At 38.8% G+C, this 14,572-nt stretch overlaps 1 protein-coding gene across 1 annotated transcript in view; it reads right to left on the minus strand.

The window, feature by feature from the left end:
- LOC150084418 (NPC intracellular cholesterol transporter 1-like) overlaps nucleotides 1-14,572 on the minus strand; it is a 594,638-nt gene that overhangs the window by 35,748 nt on the left and 544,318 nt on the right. The window contains exon 29 of the mRNA XM_090376055.1: nucleotides 355-468. Within this exon, the coding sequence (XP_090232181.1) occupies nucleotides 355-468 (114 nt within the window). The remainder of the gene's footprint in view (nucleotides 1-354; nucleotides 469-14,572) is intronic.

Consider the following 14,572-nt stretch of genomic DNA (forward strand, 5'->3'; position numbering starts at 1 on the left):
AGGTAAGAATTACTGACTTTTCAAAAGCAAAGCAGAATCACCATGAAAACTTTTGTGATGCTACAAGTGCTTCTACAACTTTCTGCCAAAAAATATTACTATTTTTTTTTCTTAATCAATTGTTTGAAAGTAGGGTTGAGATATAATTAGGCATGTTCAATTTCATGATTTATGGAATTGAACATAGCTATAAACCAAAAAGATAACATGCAATACTACTCTAGTCAAAACTTAATTATTTCAACATGAATCAGGCCTGCAATTCACAATTTGATCAATAGTATTATCTCTAAAAAATCTCTCTTTTCATTACAAATTGCTTGGAAATTATTTAAGAGAAAGTATCGTGCTTACTGAGCTTCCCAAAACCTGAAGAGATTCTCTTGCTCTTTCCACTTTAGTTGTTTCTGTACTGATAGCAAAATGCCTTGTAATATGGGAACAGAACTCCACTGATATACCAATTCCCTGTAAACGTACAAAATTACTATTATCACTTTCATTTACTCTACAAACTACATTATTTTCAGATACTTCCCAACTTTGAAAACAGAAATCGCAATTCTTAATAATTAAGACAAAGTAAAATTTAAAATATATATTGTGACCAAGATTTTATATGAAGTAATATACAGGGCATCTCAAAAATACACGGCATATACTTCAGGAATGAGTTCCTCATATGTAGACAATAAAAATATTTTATATCAACATAGTTCCGGAAATGCTTGGTTCCCGAGTTATTAACCGGAATGTCTTATCTCCCGCAGGTGATTTCCTTCATCACAAGGTACTGACAGAATCTGGTGGTTTTCCATTCCGACCATGTACTCAAATCAGGAGCAAGTAGATATGCACTTTATGTATGGTTTGGCAGACGGCAATGCTCTGGAGGCTCATTGTTTGTACCACGAAAGGTTCCCAGAATGAAGATATCCAGACAGGAAAACGTTTGAAGGTATCCATCGCCACCTTTGTGAACATGGGACCTTTACACCTCGTGCTGCCGACAGAGGATGACCAAGATCTATGACTCCTGAAGTAGAGGAGGAGATTTTGGATGTTGTGCATGCAACTCCTGGAATCAATACACGCAGAATAGCAATGCAACTGGCTGTTCAACGTTCAACTATTTGGAGAGTGTTGCAAGAACACCAACTGTGTCCTTACCATCTGCAATGGGTAAAGGCCTTGTCACCAGCAGATTACCCTGTGCAAGTAATGTTCTGCTAGTGGTTCTTGCAGCAGTGTGGTACAACTCCTCATTTTCCTGCCTTAGTGATATTCACAGATGAAGCACAGTTCATGCGAGACGGAATCTAAAACTTTCACAATCAGCATGTATGGGCTGAGGAAAACCATCATGCAATTCTTCCATCACATCACCAACAGCCGTTCGGCTTCAACGTCTGGGCGGGTGTTTTGGTGATAAGTTATTTGGGCCCCATGTACTTCCAAACAAACTCACAGGGTAGGTGTACAGAAACTCTCTGGAAAACAACATGCCTGATTTCTTGGACGACACGCCACTGATCATTCGTCAACAAGCACACTTCATGCACGATGGCGCTTCTGCACATTTCAGCCACCTAGCCTGCAATTACCTAAATCGAAGGTTTCCTGGTAGGTGGATAGGTAGAAGTGGACCAACTGCCTGGCCTCCATGTGCACTGATTTAAACCCACTAGATTTCTTCTTGTGGGGCCATTTAAAGTCATTGGTGTATTTGACTCCGGTAGCTGATGTGGAAACTCTCCACAATCGAATTGTGGCAGGTTGTGAGACAATACGAAACATGCCAGGAATTTGGCATCGTCTTTGCGAGTCCATGAGATGTCGATGTGAAGCCTGTATTCAGGCAGGAGGTGGACATTTTGAACAATTAACATAAAGTGCATATCCACGTGCTCCTGATTTGAGTACATGGTCGAAATGGAAAACCACCAGATTCTGTCAGTACCTTGCGATGAAGGAAATCACCTGGGGGAGAAAGACATTCCGGTTAATAACTCGGGAACCAAGCATTTCCAGAACTATGTTGATATCAAATATTTTTATTGTCTACATATGAGGAACTCATTCCTGAAGTTATGCCGTGTATTTTTGAGACACCCTGTATATAGATATAAATCCACTATTTCATGACTAAGTGAGCTTCATCTCAAAGAAGTGAGCTTCTTCAAACCCAGTATCATAAAAAAAAAAAAAAAATTAAATTGGAATTGTATCTTTACTTTTGAAATTTCTTATAAGTAGTATTGCTATGAGAAAAAGTTTAGGCTATTATAGTTTTTATGAATAATATACAGTGAAACTTCTCCTAACGGACACCTCTCGTTAATGGACATCTCTCTACAACGGACATTTTCAAATTCCCCAACTCACCTCTATTGGTTTTAACGTGTTTGCAGCTTCTGTCTAGCGGACATTCTCTGTAACAGACGCCGACAGGCAATCTGCACTGTTTTGTTTAGATTAGCACTTAATTTGATCTCCCCATAACGGACAGCGGGCGAGCTTACAGCCCTTTTTCTAGGAACTTTTCTTCCACGTATTGCCTCAATCGTGTGTTTATTTTCTATTTCCGATTCTCTGAAATTTATCAAGGTTTACGTCGCGGTTCTAAACCCTTTTTCAAGAATTTTAAGGCACGTGTAAAACTTCTGATGAATTCGGTGTGTGCAAGGGGGGGAGAGGGAATATGGTCGTCTTTTCAGTTTCAGTTTTTCAGTTTTGTTCAGTGTCGTGTGAAGTGCACAATGTCTTCTCGTAAACATTTAACTTTAAAAGATAAAGTCGAACTCATTAATCCGTATGATCGGCAAAAAAATAGTGTCGCACTCTCGCTGCAAAATATAAAATCGGAAAGACGCAGGTAAGCGACATCCTAAAGGAAAAAAAATGAACTGCTCAAACAATTTTGGCAACACGGAAATGATCAGGTTCAAAAATCATTCCCGAAAACTGTTGGACTTCAAATTGACAATGTTACGTATGAGTGGTTTTGTCGCAAACGTGCTAAAAAAAATTTCCCATTAATGGGCCTATTATTAGGGAAAAGGCTTTGGAGGTTCCGAAATCTATGGGAGTAAATGAGTTCGAAGCCTCTGTGGGATGGCTAGACAAGTTCAAAACTCGGCATAAAATTTCTTGGAAAACCATAAGTGGTGAAGGTGGATCTGTTGATACTGGGGTTGTAACAGAGTGGACCGTCAAATTGGAAGATTTATGTCGTGATTTTGAAGCTAAGGATATTTACAACTGTGACGAAACAGGGTTGTTTTTAAAAGTTCTTCCTGAAAAAACAATGAGTCTAAAAAACGAAACGTGCCAGGGCGGAAAAATTTCTAAGGAACGCTTGACTGTACTATTGTGTACAAATATGCTGGGAGACTTTCAACAACCTCTTGTTGAAAACCACAAAATCCAGGAAAACCACAAAATCCTCGTTGTTTCAAGGGCATAAAGTTGGATCTTGAATGTTGATTGGAAGTCTAATAAAAAAGCGTGGATGACACAAGATATCATGAACTAATGGATAAGTCACTTTAACCAAAACATGATTCGTCAAAACAGAAAAATTATTCTTTTCATGGATAATGCTGCATCTCACCCGCACATTGAATTGTCCAACATTCAAATCGTTTTTCTGCCACCAAACACATCTGCAGAGTGTCAGCCCTTGGATCAAGGGATAATAAAAAATTTTAAACTTCACTACAGAAAACGTGTTTTAAGACATCTCATTGCTGTTGTTGTTCGGAGCATTAGCAACTAAGGCCATATTGCTCCGGGATATGCGGTGGTCATTCCCTGACCTTTCCGCATCTTCTATATTTGGTGGTGACGGGCTCGAACCCCGGTCTAATCAAGAAGCGTGTACTACGCACTGCTGCTCCTTCCCACCTGGCTACGGAGACACCTACACCTCATTGCAAACATGAACGACGTAACATGTGCGAGTGACCTTGCAAAGAAAATCAGCATCCTAGATGCGATTCAGTGGATTTCCTCTTCAGTAAACGCAATTAGAAAACAAACTGTCGTGAACTGTTTTGTAAAGTCTGGCTTCTCAAACGCAAAAATTGAAGTTGTGAACAGCAATGTGGAACACCAAGAACTTCATCTATTGATAATGTACGATACTTCAGCTACAAGTGACCCTGGCTACAAAGATATAGACTCGAACCTCACTACAGAAGATGGTGCTATAGATATCAACGACATTATCATCGATATTTTTCAAGAAGTTCCTCATGAGGATGAAGAAATGGAAGGAGGTCATTATGTCGAAGAACATATTAACGATGAACCACCAATGAAAATAGAAGAAGCGCTCATACAAATCAATCGTTTAAAAATGTTTTCCGCCGCTGAAGTATCTTACTGAAGGACTTTCGATGGTTTCTTCACTCCAAACAAATGTTGAAAACAAAATTATCAGCCGGAAGAAGGTGCAGAAGAAAATAAGTGATTACTGTATGTATTTTTCTTAAGATAAAGTCGTAATATGCATAGCACAATTGTATGTATGTATATTATTTACAAAAATATTGTGCAAAATCTGTATATAATTTAATTTAATTTTACATTAAACGTTTAACGATTTTTCTTTATCTCTTGTGTATGTAATTGTATATTATTTACAAAAATATTGTTCAAAATCTGTTTATATTTTAATTTAATTTTACATTAAACGTTTAACGATTTTTCTTTCTTTTTTTTTTTTTCTCCCTCAGACTTCTTGTTAGCCGACACTTCTCTCTAACGGACACATTTTCGTTCCCCATGGCTGTCCGTTAAAGGGAAGTTTCACTGTATAGGAATCATATTAATTTGTAATAATATATAATTATATATGCTGTAATGAAATTTTGTTACTTACCACTCTCTGTCTTCTCCCCCTCAGCCACCCCTTTACCCACAGCAGCAATTTGCCTCCAATGTTACACTGCTCCAATTTGTGCAGCAGTCTTCCATGTGCAACAGTATCAAAAGCCTTTCTAAGATCCAAGTATATAATATCAAAGTTATTCCCTGCATCCAGTTCCTTTGTGACTGCATCATAGTATCCAATCAAATTGGTCAGGCAAGACTTCCCCTTAACAAAACCATGCTGTGTCCGAGCTATAACTGAAGTCTTGTCTAAATGATCCTGCAGTGGTTCTTTAACTAGTGCCTCCATTAATTTTCCTGGAACAGAAGTTAAACTCACAGGTCTATAATTGCTTGTGTCAGCTTTTGATCCTCCTTTGTGAATTGGGGTCACATTTGCACATCTCCAGTCTATGGGTACCTCCCCTGAGTCCAAGGAAGCTCTCATAATTATGGCTAAGGGTTTGCTTACTTCCTTTGCTGCCTCCTTTAATATCACTGGATAGATCCCATCCACCCCAGGTGCCTTTCTTGTGTTTATCTTCAACAATTTCTCCTCCACTTTACTCTCAGCTGTTCAAGAGAAGAACGTTGCATATCGTAATTGGCTTGTTTCTAATTCTTCAGTTTCATTTTCTGCTTACACTAAAGCTCGCAACAATTGTAAGACAGTTATTAATCAGTCCAAACTAGAGTTTGAACAGGCTAAGAGTAGAAAACTTGCTTCTTGCCTTAATGGTAGCCGAGCATTCTGGTCTCTTGCCAAAGCTATTGGCCGCAACTTTTGTCCATCTCTGCTCTCACCTCTGTCAAAACCAGATGGTTCTGTTGTCACTTCAGCCAAGGATAAAGCTGACCTGTTAGCAACCCATTTTTCTTCCAACTCATGTATTAATGATCTTGGAAAAACACCTCCCACCATTTCCAACATGCTCCATTCAATGCCTCCTGTGGTCTTCCGTCAAAAGGATGTCAGAAGGATTTTGACAAATCTTGATGCTAAGAAAGCTCGATGTCCTGATGGTATTTCTCCACTTGTTCTCAAAACCTGTGCTCCTGAATGTCCTCCTATTCTTTGCCGCCTTTTTTCACTTTCTTATTCCAAAGGTGTTTTCCCTTCTGCTTGGAAATTTGCTCATATCCAGCCAGTTGCTAAAAAGGGTGACAAATCCCTCCCATTCAATTATCGTCCCATTGCAATTACTTCTACTCTTTCTAAAGTAATGGAGAAATCAATTACCTGCCAACTCTTAAACTACCTAGAAACCTTCCGTCTGATCTACGATCGCCTGTATGGATTCCGCCAGTGTTGATCTACTAGTGATATTCTGGCTTATGTTACTCATTTATGGACTAATTCAATGCAAAGGTTCGGTGAAACTCAACCAGTTGCTCTTGACATCTCAAAGGCTTTGGATTGTGTTTGGCATAAAGGTCTTCTAAACAAGCTTCCGTCTTAAGGTTTGCCTACTGTTTTTTGTAATTGGTTATCCACTTTTCTCTCTGATCGCTCACTGAGGGTGATGGTAGATGGCTCTCTGTCTTCTAACTGGTGACCATCTGACTGAGCTATATACACTCAGTCAGATTTTATCCGACAATGACCATGTGTCTGCTATTTTTAGCTTTCTAAAATCAGTAAACATTTTTACTCACATTTAAAAAATCTATCTTATTATTGTTACTTGTTTACTGATATTTGTCTTTTACAGTTTATACTTGTTTTTATACCCTGACTTAGTGACCTAATTCATTAGGTCACTGAAAGTTTTACTTTTTTATGACAAGGTTTTGGATCATTATAGCCTTAGTTGCTAATGCACCAATAAAACCCAACCAACCAACAAATGCCGGTGTCCCTCAAGGTTCAGTTCTTTGCCCCACTCTTTTCCTCTTGTATATTGCGTGCCTCCGTAGCCAGGTGGGAAGGAGCAGCAGTGTGTAGCACGCGCTTCTTGATTAGGCCGGGGTTCGAGCCCGTCACCACCAAATACGGAAGATGCGGAAAGGTCAGGGAATGACCACCGCATATCCTGGAGCAATATGGCCTTAGTTGCTATTGCTCCTAAAAACCAAATAACAACAACAACAACAACTCTTGTATATTAATGACCTTCTTCCATTGACTGGAAATCCTATCCATAGTTTTGCCAATGATAGCACATTGCATTCCACTTTCCAATTTGAAAATCCTTGCCCTGCTCAATCAGCTTCAACTTCCCGAAAATCTGCGACCAATTCCTTAAATGCCGATCTCCAGGTAATTCTCCAGTGGGGCAAACCCTAAAACTCAGTCTTGTCTTATATCTCGCAAAACGGATTCTTCTGCTCCTATGCTTATCTTTGGTGACACTCCGATTTCTAGGCAAAATGAAATATCTCTTTTGGGAATTACCCTGACTTCTAATATCTCTTGGCACAAGCACATTACAAATATTGCTTCCTCTGCATCTAAAAAACTTGGTTTTCTCTTTTGCTCTTGGCGTTACTTTTCTTCCAAACAGCTGTTCACTCTGTACAAATCGCAAATCCGCCCTGCCATGGAATATTGTTCCTACATCTGGGGTGGTGCCCCAAAACCTCTCTCAGGCTTCTTGATTCCATTCAGAACAGGGCAGTTAGGTTAATTAATGATTCGTCTCTAACAGAGTCTCTCCACTTGCTGTCCCACAGACGTACTGTTTCTGCTGCATGCCTCTTCTACAGATATTTCCATGGGCACTGTTCTTCTGAATTGGCTTCTATAATTCCCGCTCTCTCTTTCAAAACAGCCCGAACACGTGCTGCCACTAGCCAACATCCATTTACTGTCCAACTTCAAACTCACATAACCAACTTTTCATCTTCCGCATTTATTCATTCAACTGCCGTTTTCTGGGACAACCTTCCTTCGTACATATTTCCTGAAAATTACAGTCTACAGAAGTTCAAGTCCAATGTGAACAAATATCTTCTTTCGTCTTCTCAACCCAAGCACAGTACTAAATACTATAAATTCTAATACCTCTCATGTTTGGGGTTTACATAAAAAAAAAAAAAAAAAAATGTCACGATATTAAGTTTATACTAGTTAAGTAGTAAACGCCTTCGCAGGTAATTAATAACTCAAGTATTTTTATATTTCAGATAAGATGTACTTATAAATCAGATAACATGCATTTTGTAACATAGTTGTTTCTGTATCATCATCCCCTGGCCAGTGGCTCTAACCAGGTGTTCTGCTAAGAGAAATAAACTGATGATAATAATAATAATACTAGTCTACTACTTTTGGAGTCCTCTCCAAAGACATGCCTCAATTCAATCTCATCACAATTTGTTTTCAAATTAAATAACTTTGTGAAGGAAGACCTTTTAATGGGGAATGGCAGAAGAAAAACTTGAGAAATTATTATTTTAAAAAGAAAAAATTTCCTACTTTGTAAAAAACACAGAATAAAATGGCACGGTGAAGTATTTTTATATTTCAATGTCTGATGACACTTCACCTTCTGACTCATTGGGATCAGCAGAACTGCCAGAATTGTGACATTTATACTTCTGCTTTATAAGTGTATGGCAGTTTTCCAGCTCTGTTATTGATTAATTTGTTTTATTTCAAAGAAGGAATAATACTATAGGTACTAAAATTCCTCTATGTTTCAAAATGGCATATACAGTATATTGACAGTGACTTTTACTCAGTTTTAACCCAAAGCAATACCTCTCCACCACATGCAAAACAAATTTAATAGCAATAGGCTTTCCGAAAATATCCTTACTTCTCTCTGTATTCAACAGAGAGAAAAGGATTACCCAGAAGATTCCTCACCATCTTCACACAATCTCTGTCCCTTGCAATTGATCTCCTTAAAAGGCACTCCCCCACTGTATTTTGGATCCAGTATTCAAAGTGTATGCACACTTTTTTTGGCACTTTCACATATATGTTTAAAGCATCTACTGTAGGGGTTCTTAACCTATTGCTTTAAGCGAACAAGATTTTGCAGCTTACAATATGTGCAAGCACCATGTATTGAAATATAAATTTTTTTGCTTAAAGATTAGAAATGCCTTTTGTAAATTAATTTTTTAGCCGTATTACACGTACAGGAATTATGATTCTCAATTATAATTTTGGGCACTAATATTAACTTATCAATGTGAACCTTGACTTTGAAGAGATGATGCCAAACCTTTGAAATTAATTTCTCCATTATGAAGAGATAATTGCAAATTTTTTTCCAATTGTGATGTCAACAATCTTGTCCTTTTTTTTTGTTTTTTAAATTGTTCATTAATGAAAAAGCACTTTCACACGTTATGTTGATTCAAAAATAGAAAGTACTTTGAATGTTTCTCTTTGTAATAAAGGAGATTTTTTGCAGTCAGAAGAACCTCAGAATTTTAAAATAGTTTTGTGTTGGAAAAGACATTTCAGTGCTAAAGACGATTGCATATCAACAAGTTCTAACTCGGCAGCTGCTACTTCATTTTGATTGAAAATTTGTTCTAAGTTACTGATTTCAAACTTTCTGTAATTTATCGGTGATTCAAATTTCGGAAGGTGCCCTTTCAAGTATTCAAATCTTTCTTGGAATTGGTCACTAAGGTTTGATTACATTGATCACTTTGATAACGTTCATTACAAACGATGAGCACTCGCCAGCAGTTTCCTCTAGACATTCTTTAAAGAGTAGGTAAATGAAGAAAATTTCCTTTTAAATCTCGATTCTGAAACACTTGAAGTTTTTCTCAATTGCAATAATCTACTCGTATAAAACTACCACAAATTTATCTTTTCCCTGCAACCCCAAATTTAACTGATTTAAATGGCTGAAGATGTCAACCATGAATGAAAGTGTAGTCTTAAAACCTTCAGTAAAAATTTCATTAAAAAGGTTTCTTTATTGCTTTCTATTAGAAAAGCTTTTACTTCTTCAAACACCTCCCAAATTCTGGAGAGTGCCTTTCCACAACTGAGCCAACGAACCTCTGTATGGGTAATAAGATCAGAATGCCATGCTCGAAGATCTTCCAAAAATATTTTTAGAAGTTGCTTATTTAGGGATTTAGCAATAAAATGGTTGATGGCTTTAACAAGGACTTCAAGACACCCTATCATTTATTTTTTCATCTTTCATTCATGAACACAAGGCCTCAATATGAATCAAACAGTGATAATGCACAAAATTAGGTATCCTTTCATCTCTATTAAGATTGGCAATAAGGCCTTTGTTTTTACCTATCATGGAAGGTGCACTATTGGTAACAATTGACACAAGTTTACTCAGATCAATTTTGTGCACTGTGAGGAATTTCATAAATGTGTCATATACGATTTTTTCCATTTGTATGACCAGTAACTGGCAAAATAGCCAAAAAATCTTCTTCACAGCTGCCATCATGTTGAATCAAACGAACAAAGCACACGAGTTGTGATATGCCCGAAACATCGGTTGACTCATAAAGTGCCAGTGGAAAAAAATGCACAACTTTCGATTTGACCTAATAATTCATTGAATATTACATCTGTCATTTTATGAACTCGATTTGAAACTGTATCATTACTCAAAGGAATATTTTTGTCAGAGGTAATCAAGGCAGCTCTCTGTTTTTCTGTTAAGACACCAGCAAGCACTTCTAGGAGTCTGCTGACGAGGCGACTAGAGACGGTCGTGTTCAAAGCCGCTAAGTGGATTTTTCTTATTTATTGATTTGAAATTATTGTTTTTCTAAAGCTTTTGATTTAAATTTAGTAGTATAGCGTTATTTTGTGATTTTCTGATTAATTTGGTGTATTTATTCTTTACTCGGCCTTGTAATTGCATAAAAGTATCGGTAAAGGTTTCCACGTGTTTCAACTCCGGTACCGTTCGTAATTTTCCCGCCTTTGTGATACGCTAGTTATATACCGTACTAGATAGCGTTAGTTGAACTTCGTTAGCAGTTAAATTGTACGTTTAAATAAATACATATAACGACTTAGATTACAAACGTAATATAATTAATTATATTTAACATAATTAATAACATAACATAATTAATTATAATTAATTAATAAATTAATACAATCATGACTCAGACCAGAGCGGCAAAGCAAAAGGCTCAAGCTAATGGAAGTGCTGTGGCTCAGAGCAGAACTGAGGGGGGCAGTTGTCCTCTGACTCACAGCCTTATAAAATGCACTGTTTGCTTGATGTTTGCAGAGCAATCGGGTACGGGACATGATACTGCCAAGGGGGATGTCTTTGTGTGTGCGCGATGCAAGGAGTGTATCGATATCAAGCAACAACTCGGCGTTCTTGTGGGCCTATATGAGAGCTTGAGGGACAGGGTGGATGCCCTCGAAGAAACTAAATTGAGGGGCCCATCAAGCTCTCAGCTGCCCACATCAACGCCAGAGCTTGCACTTGGGCATCGCGTGACACAGAGGCAACCCCCAAGGCAGAATGCGCTGGTCCCGAAGGAACTAGTAGTTGTTGGTGACTCTATTGTCAGGGAAACGGGGAACATGCTTTGTAAAAAAGATAGGTGGAACAGGACCAGGGTATGTCTGCCAGGGGCAAAGGTTGATGACGTTGTAGAGCGAATATCATCTTTTAAGGGCACAAAAGGTGATATAGTTGTACACATTGGCACTAATAATATTAAGAGTAGGAGACCGGCAGAATTACTTAACAAGTACAGGTCACTGTTGAACAAAAGCCGAGAATTAGGGTTGAATTTGAAAGTGTCTGCAATTCTGCCCAGACACGATAGGAGGGAGTATATGATGAGAGCCTTGTCGATCAATTCGGCCCTGGAAAGATTGTGCAAGGCTCAAGGGGTAGAATTTTTTTCAGCCTGGACTGTACTTGTTAACAGGAGAGATTGCTTCTACAGGGATGGGATACACTTAAATAGAAAGGGTGCAAGAATATTTGCTGATGCTATCGAGGCAGTGTTAGGTGGGTCGGAAAACTGCTAGCTTGGGGGGAGACAAAGACCAATAGATTGACAGTAGCCACTGGCAGAGGTGAAAGAGATTCTTGCACTGCTTCTATTAGAATGAGCAGAAGCCTGGAAAACAAGATGCATGGTATTTCAGAGACTGCTGGGAGCCATTGCGGTACAAGTAAACACATGGGTTGTGTTAGGGTAACTAAGAATAGAAACAGGTGCAGGTATACTTGCGTGTACACCAATGCTAGGAGTTTAGTAAATAAATTTGATGAATTTGAGGTATTGCTCAAAACATCAAAGGCAGATATTGTTGGGATATCAGAGACGTGGTGTCACACAGATATAAGGGATGCAGAACTCGAATTTGGGGAGTACAATGTCTACAGAAAGGATAGACAGGATAGGAAGGGGGGAGGGGTTATGCTATTAGTTAAGAAACACATAAAAACCAAGGAAGTGAAGCCAGTCGACATCGCTGGACAGTGCAGTGTTGAGTCAGTTTGGTGTGACATAAGCATTGGGAGATCAAAATTGAGAGTAGGAGTGTGCTATAGGCCTAATGACTCTGATGAGTATAATAAGAAACTGTACAGGGAAATAGTGGGCCAGTAAATCAGAGAGTCTTATAATGGGTGATTTTAATTTCCCAGATATTGACTGGAATTTGGGGGCTGGTCACTCACACACTAGCAGGGCTTTTGTGGATTTATTGGATGATTGTTTTCTACATCAGCATGTTCGGGAGGCAACTAGAGGGAGTAATACTCTTGATTTGATTATCAGCAGTGATTCTTCATGCATTAAGAATCTGCAGATAAATGAACCACTAGGTGGCAGTGATCACAGTGTGCTGAAGTGGGATTTACTCAAAGAGGTAACTACCATTAGGGGTAAAGGGAAGGGTTATTGCTTCCGTAAAGACGACTACGATGGACTGAGACAGTATTTAAATTCTTTACAGTGGGACCAACTGATGATGTTACCAACAGCAAATTCAAAATGGGAAGCATTCAAAGAACTTATCTTGGAAGCTACTAGGCTTTACATACCAACTAAGAAATATTGTTCAAGGTTTAGGCCAAAATGGATGTCAGATGAACTAATGAGGCATATGGCAGAGAAGAAAAATGCATGGGATACTTACAAATTAACACATGACACAGAAGCCTATGATAGATACAAGTTGATATGCAACCAAGTTACAAAGGAGGTTAGGCAGGCAAAGGCAGATTACGAGAAATCCTTGGCAAGGGATGCAAAGAAAAACAGCAAAGAGTTCTTTACTTATGTTAACTCTAGAAGGAAGGGGATGAATCAGATTGGTCCACTTGATATTGATGGATCAACTGTTGATGATCCTGCTCAGGTAGCTAACAAACTAAATGAATATTTTGCATTGACATTCACACATGAGGAGTTATTCAGCAAGAGGAATGCCAGAGGTGTATTCAACTCTAGCAGTAAGCTACAGAATCTTGAAATAACTGGGAGTAAAGTGGAGGAGAAACTGTTGAAGATAAACACAAGAAAGGCACCTGAGGTGGATGGGATCTATCCAGTTATATTAAAGGAGGCAGCAAAGGAAGTAAGCAAACCCTTAGCCATAATTATGAGAGCTTCCTTGGACTCAGGGGAGGTACCCATAGACTGGAAATGTGCAAATGTCACCCCAATATACAAAGGAGGATCAAAGGCTGACACAAGTAATTATAGACCTGTGAGCTTAACTTCTGTTCCAGGAAAATTAATGGAGGCACTGGTTAAAGAAGCACTGCAGCATCATTTAGACAAGACTTCAGTTATAGCTCAGACACAGCATGGTTTTGTTAAGGGGAAGTCTTGCCTGACCAACTTGATTGGATATTATGATGCAGTCACAAAAGAACTGGATGCAGGGAATAACTTTGATATTATATACTTGGATCTTAGAAAGGCTTCTGATACTGTTGCACATGGAAGACTGCTACACAAATTGGAGCAGTGTGACATTGGAGGCAAATTGCTGCTATGGATAAAGGGGTGGTTGAGGGGGAGAAGACAGAGAGTGGTAATCAATGGACACTGCTCATCGTGGACTAATGTTATTAGTGGAGTCCCTCAGGGCTCAGTGTTGGGTCCATTATTGTTTTCTGTATTTATAAATGATATTGATGATGGTATATCAAGCTTAATGTCCAAGTTTGCAGATGATACAAAGGTTGGCAGGGTTGTCAAGGACACTACTGACACTATGCTGCTGCAACAGGATCTGGAAAGGTTGAGCAGATGGGCTGAGAGGTGGCAAATGAAGTTTAACATTGACAAATGTAAAGTACTACACATGGGAAACAGCAACCCCAGAGCAACGTATCAACTCTGTGGTACTACACTGACAGTGGTAGAGAATGAAAGGGACTTGGGGGTGGTTGTGCAGGCAGATATGAAGTTCTCTGAGCAGTGCAGACGGGCTGCAAGAGTAGCTCATGGAGTATTGTCAATGATATACAGGAATTTTTCCAGCAGGGATAAGGAGGTGATTATTCCATTGTATAAGGCAATGGTCAGGCCACACCTAGAGTACTGTATACAGGTCTGGAGGCCTCATTTCAAGAAGGATGTAGAGCTGCTGGAACGAGTACAGAGAAGGGCAACAAGATTAGTGAATGGAACAAAGGGGTGCTCTTACGAAGAAAGGCTTAAGTTTTGCAAATTACAGTGTCTGGAGACTAGGCACCAGTGAGGTGATCTGATAGAGGTGTATAAAGCCTTGAATGGTTTAAGCATGCTCAATGCT

This window comes from Mastigoproctus giganteus, chromosome 6 (assembly GCF_048544385.1).
Source record: "Mastigoproctus giganteus isolate SK-2022 chromosome 6, ASM4854438v1, whole genome shotgun sequence".
Taxonomy (NCBI): domain Eukaryota; kingdom Metazoa; phylum Arthropoda; class Arachnida; order Uropygi; family Thelyphonidae; genus Mastigoproctus; species Mastigoproctus giganteus.